At 39.7% G+C, this 16,423-nt stretch overlaps 1 protein-coding gene across 2 annotated transcripts in view; it reads right to left on the bottom strand.

The window, feature by feature from the left end:
• Positions 1–8,694: 8,694 nt before the first annotated feature.
• DOCK4 (dedicator of cytokinesis 4) overlaps positions 8,695–16,423 on the bottom strand; it is a 221,497-nt gene continuing 213,768 nt past the window's right edge. For both annotated transcript variants that reach the window (XM_018919599.3, XM_018919601.3), the window contains 3 exons: positions 15,800–15,913; positions 14,842–14,903; positions 8,695–11,831 (listed from right to left, as the gene is read on the bottom strand). In XM_018919599.3, the coding sequence (XP_018775144.1) occupies positions 11,406–11,831; positions 14,842–14,903; positions 15,800–15,913 (602 nt within the window). In that variant the 3' untranslated portion in view covers positions 8,695–11,405. The remainder of the gene's footprint in view (positions 11,832–14,841; positions 14,904–15,799; positions 15,914–16,423) is intronic.

Genomic DNA, 16,423 nt, shown 5'->3' with positions numbered 1-16,423 from the left:
TATAACATTAACACATATCTACTAGCATCAACATAATTAACAGTACATAATATTTAACGTAAAATTTGGGAAGCGACTACTACTGCTGGTTTGCCCCAAGTTGTGATATGGTCTCCACAACCTTAACAACATTATGATAGTCTCAACAATGGTCAGAGGTTTACCTAGAAACTGATTATGAGTGGATCCCTGACCAGCTGAGAGCTTTAACCATGGGACTACTGTGTGAAAGAGGAGGTACTGCCTCTCCTGGTCACCTTTGGTTGGTGTCTCCCTTCTAGGAGGAATGTCATGGGAACTATTAGGTTGAGCACTGCAGACCTGCATGAGAGCTAAATGCTAAGCTACTTGCATAGTGCTGACATCAACACACCTTGGCTACAGATGTTTGAAAACCTAGAGAAGGCTAAATGCAAAGGTATACGTTCATACAGACTTTTAAGTATCAAAAAAGAAGAGTGAGGTCAGGCCTTGTACTTTTGGATCTCTTATCTGACAACTTTCAATGACTACATATACCAGGGGCCAGTAGAATACATATATCCCTTCAAATGTATTGCATTCAATATAGTGTGTATTGTAAGGTAAATTCAATAGCTCTTTCCAGATTAGACTGTTCTGTTCCAAATTGCAGTGCTGTAAATACAAGTAACTGCACTGAATCTGCTTGTCAAACCTCTTTTTAAAAATCAGATCGAGATGACTGACCCCAGTTTTGTAACTAAGCCACAGCATGAACTATTTTTTCTAAAGAGGTAGTTTGCATAAGGAATGCATAATTTTACAGATTTTCTAGGTGCCTAAGACCTGAGTTTTAAGAAGAAAGGGGGAAATACCAACCTCTGAAACATTAAATGTGACTTTCAAGCTTAAAACATACAGTAAAGTATTTATTCTTAAAAAGAATAGTGCATGTCTTGTGGCTTAAAATAATTTGCAAACACTAAAAAGTCAAAAGCCTAGAAAAACATATCTTCCATAAATACCACTACAGATTATGAAAGTACCATGAATATTTTGTACAGTTAGTAGGATGATGGTAAAGCATCTTTATATATCTTGCTTGAAAAGTGAGACAATATATCCACTTGTTTTGTGTCAGGTATGAAACACATTTTCATATGGTGCACAGAGATCATAGTGTGAACTAAGATTAAATATGAGAAAAAAAATCCTGTATTTTCTGGATAACACTGTAAATCATATGCACCATTACAACTTCAGTTGGGAGACTCTAAAATATAAGGGAGCAGCTCTGCTAGGGAAAATTCTGTGTGTGGGATTAGGTATTAGAAAATATAGGTTTGAAACTTTAGGAGTGTGATTTTTTGTGTTGGGTTTTTTCACCTCTTTCTTTGAAGATTGGTGTTGCATTGCATTGCATGGGAATGTAAGCTTTCCCAATTTGGGACTGAAGAGGTTAAAGTCTATTTATTTGGCTCTTCCAAACTGGAAATAAGTACTCTGAAATCTGTGGAACAGAATCCAGATTAATCCAAACTTTTGCTTTCACAAAGCTACTCTGATAATCATTTAGTGGCATAAAACATGTTTTTCCAGTAATGTTGTGTGTAATGTTCATTTGTAATTTATTGAATTTGATTAATTTAGTACACTAACCTTTAGACTTACCAATTTACTTAAGGTTTTACATTTGACTGGGTTTTTCCAAACACATGATAAATGAATTCCTTTTTTTTTTTGCTTTTTCTAATTGTACGCTGTATGTTAGCAAGTGTTTTTAAAATTCTAATATGTAGCATCACTTGATTTCAAAACACATTACAGAAATACAACACAACTATGTAGTAATTGCAATTTTATGCTTCAATTCTCTACCACATCTGAGCATTTCAAGATTAGTCTATTGAAGATGATTGCCTCTGAACTATCTGATTATAGTTGGTTTACAGAGCTTTCACTTTCACCCCAAGTACTTACTTGATCTTATACACTTTTTTCACACTCTTGTTGGATACAGTAATCTTTCAGGAATGAGCTTAAATAAAATTATGTTGGTTGTAATCTGCCTAAAGCAAAAATATTTTAGTCTTGAAGTTTAAATACTTTTGTTCCCATTCTATGAAGAATTACAATTATACACAGAACTTAGTGGGTATGCCCCATTGCATAATGCATAAGCCTACTGAAAACTCCTTTTATTAACAAACCACTATCTTTAAAACAGTCTTTAGTCTGAAGAGACAAACCAAAGCAGAAGGTGAGAACTGGAAAACATAACTTAAAATTTATTTTTTATTAAATAATTGTATAAGGTCATTAAATTCATCATCATCTATTCCTTGACACATCCTCTTAATACCTTCATTATCCACCACCAGTCTTCAATTTGTTCTGAACATATTTAGAGAAAAGTTAGAGAAGAATCCCTTTACAATTCATTTGTACAAAAACATTTCCCTTTTGAAGAATTCAACATCTTCTTGACCTGAATATTAACTGAAATATTTTTATTTGGGCACTGAGAACTCACAGAGCAATGTACTCAATAACCTGTTTGCCCAAGAGCAGCCTCTGCTGTGGAGTCAATATTTCTGATATGTTGTTTATTCACCTATTTTCTGCCTCTACTATGCCATGATTTCCAGCATGGAAATCATGAATTATGCTTAAGGGTGGGAGCCTGCCCTTTCCCTCCAATATGGTGCTCTACAGGCAGAGAGTAGAAGACACCTACAGAAGACCCGAGAAGGAGCCACAGCAGTTTGTCTGCTCCAGATAAAAATAAAAACTGCTGCAATACCCTTTGTGAAGTGCTGCTGACTGAGGTGGAGCCAGGCTGAGGATTCAACGGTGAGATTTAAAAACTGTCATTTTCTGCCATTGTTAAGTAAATTACTTTTAGTGCTGCTAAATACATTATACAAGGACAGCATGGCACGATGCTTTCTTGCCCGTAAGATGCTGCCTGACTGAAAACACTCTCACACATTTCAAAGCACCACTTCTAAACTGGCTCCTCAAGAAAGATGGGGAGGCAGGCAAAATTAGCCAGCAGGGGAGTATGGTGCCCAGAGGCATTCGCTGAGGAAAGAACCCAGAGGGATGAGAGGGAAACTGCTCGGGCGCCCGCCGCAGCCTCCAGCCCGGCCAGAGCGGCGCGGGCCGTGCCCCGGGGCGAGCCGCGGGCCGCCCGCGCTTGTGCCGTGCCTGCCGCAGCTTATGTCACAGCATATATCGCAGTTGAGACGGCCACGATACACAACCATCAGAAAGCTTAAAGCATCCCCATACAGTACAACACTATACAACATCAGAAGGCTTCAAGCATCTACCCTTAAGGCCCTTCAGTCCAACCTTTTATACCCTTCATCTTACACGCCTTCTGTGCTGTGTGCTCCTGGTTGACTGGTGGAGCAGCAGAACAAAAAGTCCATTTTGGCATCTGGCACAGTAGCAGGTGCCAACAGTTCCGATGGCATAGGGGGGGTGATGGGGCTGGTCTTCCAAAGGGGCAAGACAGAGTAGCTGGGGAATTGCCCTGGAAGTCCAGGTCAGCATCCTTGGAGCGATCATCAGACTTCCCAAGTGGCCCCCACCCACTGGGGTTGGGACCTGGCCCCACCCTGAGCCTCCCTTTAGGAGTGCTTCATGGATAACTACATAAAAGGTTAAGTTATAGTTTGAGACTTGTCTGCATTATGTCAATAATAAATTCATAATACAGTTTAAATGAATTTTTTTCTCTAGTTCAGGTAGACTCCTGTCTCTTGACTATTTTTTTTTTTTTAGAGACCAAGGTAGAAATCAGGAATAAACCTGTGGTTTCAGGGCAAATTGGTGTTAATATAGCTGCAAAATTTATTAATTTATGTATAATCAGTGTTTCTAGAACAAAGTGTTACAATCCTGTGTCACAACACACAGAGCTAGACCGAAAGAGCAAATTCGCCAGATACTTAGTCCAGCATAACTTCACAGAACAGCTTTCCATTTTGCCAGCAGCCATAGCTTTGGTACCTTTTGTCACCCAACCAAAGCAACTCACCTCAGCAATTATCATTTGCTGATTAGTTTCAGGTACACAATCACAGCTGAGATTTTGGCAGCCTGTTCTGGAACAGATATATTAACGATGATCAATTATGGCCAGGTGGAATTTCAGACAGATTATTTTTTTTTATTGTTGCTTGACAATATATGGGAAGTCTCCCATTAGATAAATGCAGTTAATGAGCTGACCCTGCCATCTGCTGTCATTTCTGCTGCTGTTTCCATGGTTTAGTGCCTGCTCAGAGTCTCCCAGGTCACTCCCTCTCCTTCAGCTCAGCATGGAATACAAATCTTTCTAATGAGCCCACACAGTGTTGAGGATTTGTCATTCATGCTGTGCCTGGTTTCATGTAGCACAACTCCTGAAAGCTTCACTTGCAAGATGGGCTGGTGTTATCTTCAGTAAAAATAGCACTGAACCAGAAAAGACTCACTGAGAGAATTTGCAAAATCCACCAAGTTTCCTAGTTATCAAGATAAATATGTGTAGAGTTGGTGAGAATGATAAATAGCAATTTTGTCTTTCAATTTGACATTTTTATTGTTTCTGCTTACTTTACACAGCAGCAGCTGTTGCAGGTAAGACACTTGTGTGCCATAGTGTGACAGCTAGTTATGATACTCAGTGTACCCCAAGTACATCACTGCTGCAGGGATACGGACACCAAAGAGAGGGTGGCATTCCATGGTGCCATCCATGCCCTTACCTCACCATGCCTGAGGCACATACAGGAGCCCACTTCCCACAGCAAGATGGAACTCACCCATTTTTTGTCCTTGTGCATAGATGTGAGGGGCCCTCAGTGAACTCATTTTTAGCCTTTGAGTTCAAGAACTACCCAGAGAACACAGATGTTCTTCTCTGAACATGGAGCCATAGAATGGCCTGGGTTGGAAGGGACTGTAATTGCCTTGTTACAACCTCACATGCTGTGGGCAGGGATACCTTCCACTGGATCACGTTTCTCTTAGCCCTATCCAACATGGCCTTGAACACTTCCAGGGATAGGGCATCCAGAAATTCTCTGAGCCTGTTCCAGTGCCTCACCATCCTCACAGTAAAGAATTTCTTCCTGACATGTAATCTAAACCTATTCTTTTTCAGTTGGAAGCCACTGCCCCTTGTCCATGACCACCTCTGGTGGTGCACTGACAAGTCTTGTCTTATTTCTGCTGTTCTGCCCTGTCACAGGACTGAAGAAAAACAAACAAAACCCTAAAACCATTTTCTTTGGGTACAAGAAAAATACCATAATTCAAATCTCCACAAACACCAGAGAAAACAATTTCCCAGCATCATCTCACACAGAGGGAAAAACCCAGTAAAGCATGTGGTGAAAATACAGTACATCTCAAAATGCAGCAAAGATTCCAGAAGTCAAAATTGATCTTTATGGCCTGAAAACCAATTTTCTCTCTTTTTTTCTTCCTGCTTGCTCCCCTGTAGCCCCTGTCTGCATGTTCAAAGCAGCAGGTTATGACTTGCTTTGATTTTGCTTGCTTATCATCATGCAGCTCAGGTTTTACAGCTATAAAAAGTCCACTGAATTATAGCTTCAGGGGGATTGACAAGATGTGCTTTAGTTCTGAGACAGAGCTTGGAGGGGGAACTGTAGATGCAGGAAAACTCTCCTTGGCAACATAAAAAGCCTCTGTCCAGAGTGCACAATCTTCCCTTGCTGAACTTAATGGCCTGAGAAGAGAACAGCACAGTAATATTTTGTTGCTTCAACTCCTAATACACTAGCTGAAAAAAAAGTTGAGTTTATTGATATGTTTTGTTCCTTGTAAAATGTTTTGTGCTTGTGTTAGAAAGTTTTATTTTTTTCAGATGGGACCAAATTCATTAGGTACCAGCTGCTTTCACCCAACTCCTCTTGGACACGTGCCATTTCCAAAACCTTGATATGAATCTTGAGATTAATTCTACTGGGTTTTGTACCCATCCTTGGTTTTACCACAGCACTGTACTTAAAAAGGTGAAAAAGGTTAATTGAATATCTCAAAAAGAAGCACAGAGATCAGGCCACATCAGATCTGCTCCAGCACACCTGCAGCAAGCCCTCCTCTCACAACACAAGGCAAAAAGAGACTGGCATGGGAATTCAGATGGACAGCTGGCTCTCCAGGGCACATTCAGAGTATAAGGGCAAATCATTGCACAAGTTACATCCCTTGAATGTAATGTGGCCCAAAGACCCAGAGGAATGATCTCTCAAATCAACTTAGCTCAAAGTGTAGATTCAGCATTTCTTCCCTGCCCCTACCATGCTCAGTAACCATAAAATAAAACTTACACCCTCCCACCACCCTGTCTGTCTACCTGGCATTACTTTCTCCATGAAAAGATCAGGAAATAAGGCAAAGGATTCCCATTTATAGGACATGCTGGGACTGAGCCTCCCCCTTTAGCAAAGCCTGTCAGACATTACCTACATCCCACCTCCTGATTTTAGTAAATTAGTTTAGTCCCTGTCCTTGCTCTGTCTGTGAACACAATCTCCTGCGGGAATAGCTTTATAGGTAAACTTCCCCCTCAGCTTTTGTTCCCAAAGCCCTTGCCTATAAGTCCCCCCTGGGAACAGTTGCTGTGCTGCATCCCATTCAGGCTGTGCTTTTGAAATATTCCCCACAGGAAAGTCAGAAGTAGCTCCTTGCTGATGGTCTTTCTTTTGAAAAGCAAGAGGAAACACTCAAGGGAAGTCAGTGAGGTCAACAAAAACCAGCAGCGATAGTAGTCTCTCACAAAAAAGCAGGAATGTAATGCAGAGAGTTCTTCTGCAGAATTTTCCAGAAGTAAAATAAATTGGAATACAGCAGAGGATGTAGTTTCCATAGCAAATCAATGATGTAAAACTTTTAAATATTTCACCATAATTTCAGCAGCTTATGAGCTAGCAGAGAAGCTATTTACTATGAAATGTTGACATTATTTGCTCCCTAAAATACTGAGATGTTAATTGCAAAATGCACTGCATCAGTTACACACCATGGGTTAAGAAAGTAACTGTTTAGCAGGGAAATATTTGAATATTTTGTAGGGCTTTGCTATTTAGAAACTCTTTGCAACTCATGACAGTTAGTCTTCTTTATCCTCTGGTTAGCCACAGCAAAAGAGAAAAACCCCCGCTGCAAGGTCTTTGTAGAATAAAACACCCTCTGTTTTGTCAGGACTCCCAGCTTCCTTTCCGCTCCCTTCAGCTCAACCAGTAGTTAAGCTGGTATAGCATCACGCTACAAAATAGCCTAAAGAAACGTACTTGTGCTTCAGTTTCAGGTAGCATTTCAGTTTCTCCTGCCATGTCTCCTGGCTGAGTCAAAACACACTTGGATAATTGTCAGGCCATCAAGGGTTTTGCCTAAGTTTTATTTGCACCATTTTTTTTTTTTTTTATTTTCTTCCCCAACTGTTGACCTTTTCCCTTCTTCTAACAGTCTTCCTGGCATGAATATCAGTCAATTAAAGAGGAGGTGTGAACTTTGTCCTTAGCACAAGTTCTAACCTAGGTAAGTTTGCCCAGCTGTGCCTGGAAGGCTGCATCCCCACTGAAGTCTGACAGCCTTCAGCCTGTCAAAACAGACACACCAAGTTCCTTACCGAGCAATCATTTTTTCAAGAAATATTTAATGTTCTTTCTTCAGCAGCCTTATTTTACCACCCAGGAAGAGTCCCTAGCCTGGTGCTTATGACATGAGATATGCAGCTCTAAACCTTTGCTATTCCTGAGATTTGAATAGTTTTGCTGTTTAATTCCCAATGTTTTTGTGTTTGTTTTTTTTTGGTTTTTTGTTAGTGTTATCCAAACAAATCATTCTAGTTTATTCTATGAAGTATATGTCAAAAGCTGAATTAAAATGTCAAAGAGAAGGTAAAGACAAATTAATATGAAAAGGGCTTTCTCCCACATAATCTAATTCAAGGTCAGAATCTCAAGGGATCCAGTGGCAACCATCCTTCCACAGTATCCTACCAAATAGGACTTTGCCCTTTGGGCAGCATATGTCAGGGCTCTGCCTGAATCATGTGAAATTCCAGCAACCAGCAGAGTTCTGGAACAAAGATCTGAATCTGTCAGTACCTGGGTTTACTGAGACAATGCTGCTACATACCTCACTGACCACATTCAAAACAAGATGCTTTTCATCATTTATACCTCAGGCACTGACTCCTGCCTATTGGTACATTTTTGCTCTGTCACTGTTCTTTTTGCAGGTGCTGTTGGACAATCAGTGAACAGGAAGAATGGTCAGGCAGGGGGGCAAGGTGCCACTTTCATATAGATTTTCACTATACCCTGTTCCATGTGAACAGGGCCATAACTGCACTGCCCTGAAACCTTTACTAACAGGGTTTTGTGCTTTTTCAGGGCAAAGCAATTGGCCTGGGACATCATTACTGACACTACAGAGCTATTATGCCAACATGAGAACCAGTCTGAACTGTGTCATTTTGAAGCCTGCCAGCCGAGTTTGAGGATGTTTCTCTGGCATCCCAGAGACTCTAGCATCTCAAATATGGTATTTGAATACAATATCATATCACCTATTACAGACACATTGGCTAATGTTCAAGCTATTGAGAAGTAAGAGCAACCTTGTTCCCATTGGTCTTCCTGTATGAGCTTCTGAATTACTCACCATCATCCCTAAAGTGGTAAAATTATACTTATGACTACTACATAAAATTCTAACAAGACCTTTATTTACACTAGGTTTTCAAGCAATGGGTGTTGCAACATACATAATAAAATTTCATACTACATTTTTTATAGGTAATCAGGTTGAAAAACTGATCTACAGAATCAATTTGTCAAAACTGGCTAAGCAGAAAATGTGTTAACTCGGCTTAAGAGTACTCTGTCAATTTTACATCATTTTCTATCATTCAGAGTATTTCTGATGTTCTGGTTATAAAAACAGAATGCTCATGCAGGTTAATTTACAGTGAACTCTCTAGTAAATTTTACATTCTTCACTTGTTCAGAAGAGCATGTCAATACTCCCCCCACCTTGTCTCACAAAGCAATTACAAATTCAAATAGGGAGAAAACTCAATCAGTATATTTTTAACAAAAAAAAAAAAGAAAAAAAAAAAAAAGAAAAAAAAAGAAAAAAAAGAAAAAAAAGAAAAAATATTTAGCAAGACAAGGAGTCTGAACTTTCATTCTGTGGCTAACTGAATTAGAATCTCTCATTCTGTAGAAAACAAGTTGTACTGTAAAGATTAAGCAAGTTCTTTTATTTCATACTAACATTATGCAGCAACCAATATGAGTGTCTAGGTAAACAGAGACTTTGTGAAATGTTTTGCTGCAAAGCTGACCAGTAATGCACACAAATGATAAAGTCATCAACTCTGCTTATTGCCAGAAATAAAAAGGCTTCAGGAGCAAATAACACTGATTCATACTGTACGGTGCTCAAGCACAACAAAATCTATTAAATTACAAGGGTGGAAAAAAAAATCCAGAGCAGCTTTGTTATCTTACTTGTGACACCTTATTTAAATTTCAGGCATTACTTCTTTATATCAGCATAAATATGTAGCCTTCTACAGGTTTTATGATGTGGTTACAGACATAAAAATGTTATCGTAGAAAGCAAGAGCTAGTTCAAGGAATTCCAGACTTTGAAATCAGCAAGATACAAAGCTAAAATTCATATGTTCCTTTTCAAGTTATGAATACTTTCACTAAAACATAAATATTTGAACATATATTATTTTTTTCTGACATTCAAAATTGTAAAGTCAATATGGCAGAATTATTGTTAAAAGCACATATTTACAAATATTCTTTTTTCCATACATAAAGTATTTGGCATAATTATAACAATCTTACTGCATACACAACTGTTTGCTTCTTTTTCACATAATGGTACACTCCTTATTAAAATTTACCAATTATGTACAAAAATACTTGAACATTTATTATAGAAAACTTCTATAACTACTGTCAACAGCTTGTAACTGCTGAAGGTTTAATTGAGAGAATATAAAAAAGTGGTCACTTTCTTCCAGTTAAACTATCAACAAATCAGACACAGCTAAGATCAACATGAGCTTCCCAACAAAAGAGGGAGAATATTTTTAACAATATGATTTAAAATGCAGTTCACACATCTGTTCCCAAGCACATTAAAACAGTCAATAAAAGAAAGAGGATACAAAACATACATACAGAAGGTGCTTTTTTTTTCTTTTCCCTCCACATTCCTATGTCTTGGCATTAGCTTTCCAGAGCTCTTCAGATGCCAGTCACTAAAATACAACCTAAGGCCGAACACCATTCTCAACAATAAAGATGATGGTGATGAACTCAAGCTAAAAAGCAAATCAAAACTTGGCTCCAATGGCTCACACACATCCAAGGAACTGTTCAGAATTTTTCTTAGATTTTTACAAAATTATTAATTGACATTTGCAATTAGCTTTTGAAATATATGGATTGTAAACCAGCCATTTGTATTTTAAAAAACTGGCTATTTAGTGAATTGCCTTGATAATAGGCAGTACTGACTCTTTTACACAAGTTAAAGGAACAGTTGAGTTGTACCTATTTCATACACAGATTGTATTTTAGGGTGAATTTTCAAGAACAGCAGAGAGCATTCACTAGAAAACTCCTAGCTTTAAAAAAAAACCCCAAAACTAAAACAACAACAACAAAAAATACATTAACTGGAAGAATAAAAGTAAATTGCACCTCAAAAAGAAAAAGGATGTGTCAGGTACATACACGAATGGCACCAAACCTTTTAGAGATTCACCAGAATGGTGCTGTATGCTTAATGAAAGACAGGTATTTTTCCATCTTAAAAATAATATAAGCCAAATGTGTGTTTCAAAAATTCCAAACCACATTCTTACAACAGTCCTCTGCTGTATAACTTGCATTTTATCTCAGTTTTGCCACATACATTTGAAATGACCAACCTGTTCATCAGGTAAGAGAAACAACTTTCAGTCTACTTGCAGAAACATCCTAGTCTACAGACTACTTTGTTAGAAAGCGTGCATTTATCTCTAGTAGTAAAGATCCAGTCAGTATATTCTGCATTTTGTAAGAAGCATTCAGCTAACTCAGATGAGAGTTGTAGGGTTTTAGATTCTTCAAATAAAAATAAAGTACAAATAAAAGCATTTATCAGTATTCCTCACCATGAAATTAAAAAAAATTCCTCTCATTCATGCTTCCTGTAATATCTGGCAACCTAAATTAGTAATTTCATTTCAAATGTGCAACATAATATTAATAAGCATTTTGAAATTACTCAAAAGAAAAGGTGGACAAAATATTAAAGTGCCTAACTAAATGACTTTTACCATTTTTAAAAAATATTATTTCTTGAACAGTAAAGAATGCGTTGCAATTAAATATAAAAGTGGCTTCTCATAGCTGAGAGACTTTGCGGGGCAGAGGCCTGGGCCGGGGAACCTGCTCAGTCCTCCTGCTGCTGTTTTCCAGGTTGTTTGGCCGAACCAGCTGTGGCTTGGGTGGCAGTGCCGGGGGGTCTGCGGCGGGTGGGATGGAGAGGCTGTGAGGTAGAGGAACGGGGCGTTTCAAAGTCCGCTCATACACGCTGTAAGGTGGTGGGGTTTTGCTTTCTTTTCTCACAGGTTCCTCAGAAATGCTGTAGCTTGGGACAGTCACTGCTGGTTCGCTGCCTTGGCTTTCAAAGCCTGATGTTTCTGATGTGCTACATCGGCTGAGCGAAGAGATGCCGCTGCTGTAACTCCCTGACAGCGCCGGGGAGTTGGATATGAGCCCCGAGGAATGATACTCCACTGGAGACGGTGTGAATGATTGCACAGACCCCTGCTCGAAAGAAAGGGCAGAAGAAGAATTTACCTGGCACCCAGGAGGGAGAGTGTTTCTGTGCTCAGACTGAAAACATACATAGATACAGTGCATTTAACTGTGAGCTTTGATAAACAGAAATGGTTGTGTCCCTGTTTAATCAAGACCTGGTACGAAACTGATAAAAAGCTCATTTCAGTAGTGCCTGGGTACACCTTAGATAGTGGTCATGCCAGTAATTCATATAAATGGAAATAAAACTGTTTTTAAATGTTATCTTACTATCATAATACCCTGGAAAAATCTGTAAGTCTTTAGAATGTGCCCTTAGTTTTCCCAGCTGGAGTGGAATGCATCCCTGGGCGCAGGGCATACCTGGGGGTATCCTGCCCCCTAACGCCAAAGCCCAGCCACTGCTGCTACTGCAGGCTCTCATATCTCAAATTCAGTTTCCAAAGCTTTTCCTCACAGCTTTTAGTGCATTGTCGTGCAGTGAAAAGTGCACTTACATCATGGCATCGTTTCTGAGGGTACCATAAAACCAGTGTCGGGGGAGTAGCACAAAGCAGGTGTCAAGGTAAGAGCCACTGCTGGGTGCCAGCCCCCTTCTCTGCTGTTCCTGTTCCCATTTGGGGCAGCAACAGAATGGCAAATGACAGCATCACCACCCTTCCTCTCCCCCATCTCCCAGGTGTTCCTTAGATATACAAACACAACACACCACGTGTGCCTCAGGGACAAAGGCCATACGGAGGGCACAGGTGGCCAGAGGCTGCACCGGCAGCCTCACAGGTCAGTGAGGGATGGTGAGGGACCAGGAGCTGAGGGCCCAAGCAGCAACAACAGTGCTGACGACAAATAAAAAGCATGGACAATAAAGGCCTACATAAAACCACTGAGCAGCTCTAGTCCAGTGAAGCAACTTCAATTGAAAACTGTGAAAGGTTAGCCCATGCTTTCCAAGTTAAAATTTTTTTGCAACATATCTAATTATGACTGGAGTCATCTGAAGCAATCCCAACTTATTGGCCTCAAGCCTCAGGCTAAAAAAGGGATGGAGAAATCAAAATAAAGACAAATTTCTGACTCCCATTCTTGTTAGACTGGTGGATGCTCAGTTGCTCAGCTTGAGGTGAGAGTGGGAGCCATGCAACAAAGGATGGGAGTGGAGGAGGAGAGGGGCAGGGGTGTACAGAGCTGGCTGCACTGACTTTATGCTGTTGAGATAATTTTAGTTATCCATCTAGGACTGAATCCACAGAGCACTGAAATCAATGGAGAAAAAAAATAAATCTTAATTTACATCACTGGGTTTTGTACTAAGATGGTTTTCTCTGGTAGCACACTGTAAGAAGACAGGCTAAAATCTGAGCCCTGTATATGGCTGTGGAAAAGGAAAGCAAGTTTTATTTAAGCTCAACACCTGGTGAAGACATTTCAGACTTTCTTAGGAGCCTGTTTCATGTTCCACTCCTCTGTATGTGAGGAGGCTCCAACTGCACTCCTACTCCCACAAATATCCACGGTAAAGGTTTTCAAATAAATTATGTATTTGATTCCAGTTCCAAGAACACTGGACACTTGGAGTAAGTGACCATATATAAGATTTCGGACCTCTGCTTTTGTCATTCAGAAAAATGGCAAATATATAAAGCTGGCATGGGTAACCACTTGGTTCTGGTAAAACAGTGTAGACTACTTTTATCAGTAGCAAGTAATAGTGTGGAAATTTGTGGATGCTCAAAGTGAGATCCAGCAGTTCTCAGAAGTATTTTGGGCCAGCATTCCTCTTCCAAGCAGCAGCCCAGACTTTGTAAAATGCTTAAATTCTGTCCAGACCTATAGAATAAGAATGTTAGGAGAAGCTTCAAACAGCCCTAAGAATCATCAGTGGTCATGCCAGTATGTGCCCATTGAGGATGAAAAGGAAGGGTCACTCATCTTTGGACAAGATCCTAATGTTCTAAAGAGCTTCCTAGTAAGCAGTTAGGGCAAAACTTGGGATTGGTGCTCACTTCAGCAGAATGGTAATAGAAATATGGGGCCCTCTGATGATCAGCAGAATTGCTTTGTTTTGAATTTGGACCACTGTGCAGACACAAGAAGAAATGTTACAAGCTTATGGGAAGGCAAATAGGACAATGAGTGTGGACTTGTAATTAGGGACCTCAACGGGAAAGGAAATACTTTGGGGTGCTGTTCTCCTCCTCAGTCAATGTGTATCTCTGCAGTATTAATTAGGCATTGGGTTGTTGAGGGGTTACTTTGGCAGGGCTGCTTCCCTCTCTCCTTGCATCTGAGTGCCTGAAACACCAGTCATGCTCCTTTCTATTTGCTCTCCTTCCATGTTGTTGACTCTTATATTTCTGCCTGCAGAATCATGTCTGCTTCAGTGGGGTGGCAGAGGCTATCCCCAAGACCAATGCTATGCACTCTGCCAGCACCAGGGTTGGCCTGGAATAAGCAGGCTGCATGTTTGCGTGCTCCAATGCTGTGGAAAACACAGATTTCCCAGTCAAGTTTTCCAGAAAAAAACAGGTACCAGTATGTGGGTACCAACACATGCAAACATCTTGAAATAGAAATGAAATCTGCTCAGTTTAGCCTGGATCTTAAATTACTTTGGATGTTTAACTACCAGAGAAGAACCAGTGCTTATTCACAGCCTAGGCTTAATGTGTCCTACTGGCAGGTGTCAAACTACTTGCATCTTCTTACAACCACCCTGGATCATTCTGCAGAGGAAAATGGGTATTAAAATGACTGAAGCAGGAAATACTCTCTAACAAATCCTCAAATCTAACAGCTCTGAATGCTGGAAGAATAAAACAAATGGGGTGCACAACACGTTTTCCTGGCACCTCCCCTTCTTCCATGCTGGAGACAGAATACTGTTTTTTGTACAGGTATATGATAAGAAAAAGAAAACATAATATAATCCCAAATAATGCACATTAAATATGTACCATCTACCCCACAATACATGAGATCTGTCTCACAAAGGCAATTCACTGCAATAAGACAGTACCTTCATTGGTGATCTTCCAGCAGGAGAAGGGGAAATGGAGGCTATGTGTCTTGCTGGTGATGCTGTAAAGGTAGAAAGATTTCAGAGCACTTGTGGCGTTACAATTTTCACTAAGAAATCTTTTTAAGTGGATAGGAGATAATTTGCTACATAAACATTATCTCTAGTTCTCTTGGCTGTAAATAGTTTTAGAGAATTTCTTCATTTTGCTTTGTTCTCTGGATTATCTTGCAGTGGAACCAAGTATAAAAAATTTCTGCATCTGCCTTTTCTGACAAATTTTGTACCACTTTAAATTGATTTATAATCTATCAAATGATAACAAGTTAAAAAACAGTCAGTATAACAGCTTTTCCCTTTTTATTCTTAAGAAATATATTATGTATTTGTAAGTCAAATAAGGAAAATAGAAAATACATAATATACTTATATCAAACATTTACCTCCAAATATATTAGAAACAGGACTGGACAAACTCAGAGGCTTAAGTATAATGTTTACTTACTCCTTTGAGAACAATTATATTTATAGTATCACTTCAGAAGCCTTTCTTTTAAAAGGAAATGAAACTTTTGAAAGGCGAAATTGTTATAGTAACGGAACTGATATACTTTCATGAGTGCTATGCATTTTCTGGCCAGTAAGATTCTTTGTGGTTAATGATCATTTCTGATTGCTAACCTCCAATTATCATGAAATCAAAAGACTAAATTTGATCATCCTTCCTCATACTAACATGAACTGTCTGAAGCTGCTCATTCATAAGTGAAGGGGCAGAGTATTGGAAACTGCAGAGAACATTAATGAGATGAAAATACCCACAGAGGCAGTTCTACAGCCTTTCATGTAAGAAATCAAATAATAAGTTAACCTACCCAAGAAGTTAAACTTCAAACAGAGTGGAAAGAATCTAAGCCCTCAAGTACTGGAGCTTTACCTGAGATGTCCATTAACTCACCAGTCTGTGCAGGTCTTGGTGGTACAGGAGGAGATATAAGCTTTCCACTTTCTGATGTGTTTCTGGCTTCCTTCCCACTGTCTAGGCTCCAGCTGCTGGGGGTGGTGTTTACAGCTGGAAGAGAATGAAAAACCTGTCATAGGCATCAACACTTCCAGTTCTCTGACTTGCTTTTAACCAGGAGTGTAAAAAGAGACAGAATGCAAAGGCCTAACAACTCAATAAGCATGCCTGAAAAGCTCTCGTGATCACATCTGCACTTGTAAAGGTCTGAAACAGCAGCCATCAATGTCATGGATGCCTGCCTGATGCACCTGGCCCTCAGGTCAGTTTGTGACCAGCAGTGGCAGCCATCAGCAGCAGCAGCTGAGATTGCACTCTGCTGCACTGCAAATCCAGCTGCAAAGGGAGATAAGCTTGAAGCCTTTTAATATAATCAGTTTATCTTTGCACCAAACTCCTATTTAGAGGTTTCCAGGCAGAAGGGAATAGACTATTCATAAACTGTTCCCATTAACTCATTTTATATACAGAAGGGACTCTCTCTCTATATAGAGAAAGGAACTCTCCGAATTCCTATCGACCTCCTTCAGAAAGCTTTCTGTGCTAACATTCCTCTGTTGC

The sequence above is a fragment of the Serinus canaria genome, chromosome 1A (genome assembly GCF_022539315.1).
Source record: "Serinus canaria isolate serCan28SL12 chromosome 1A, serCan2020, whole genome shotgun sequence".
Taxonomy (NCBI): Eukaryota; Metazoa; Chordata; class Aves; order Passeriformes; family Fringillidae; genus Serinus; species Serinus canaria.
Note: the sequence above shows the minus strand (reverse complement) of the source record. Positions and strands in the feature narration are given on the sequence as shown.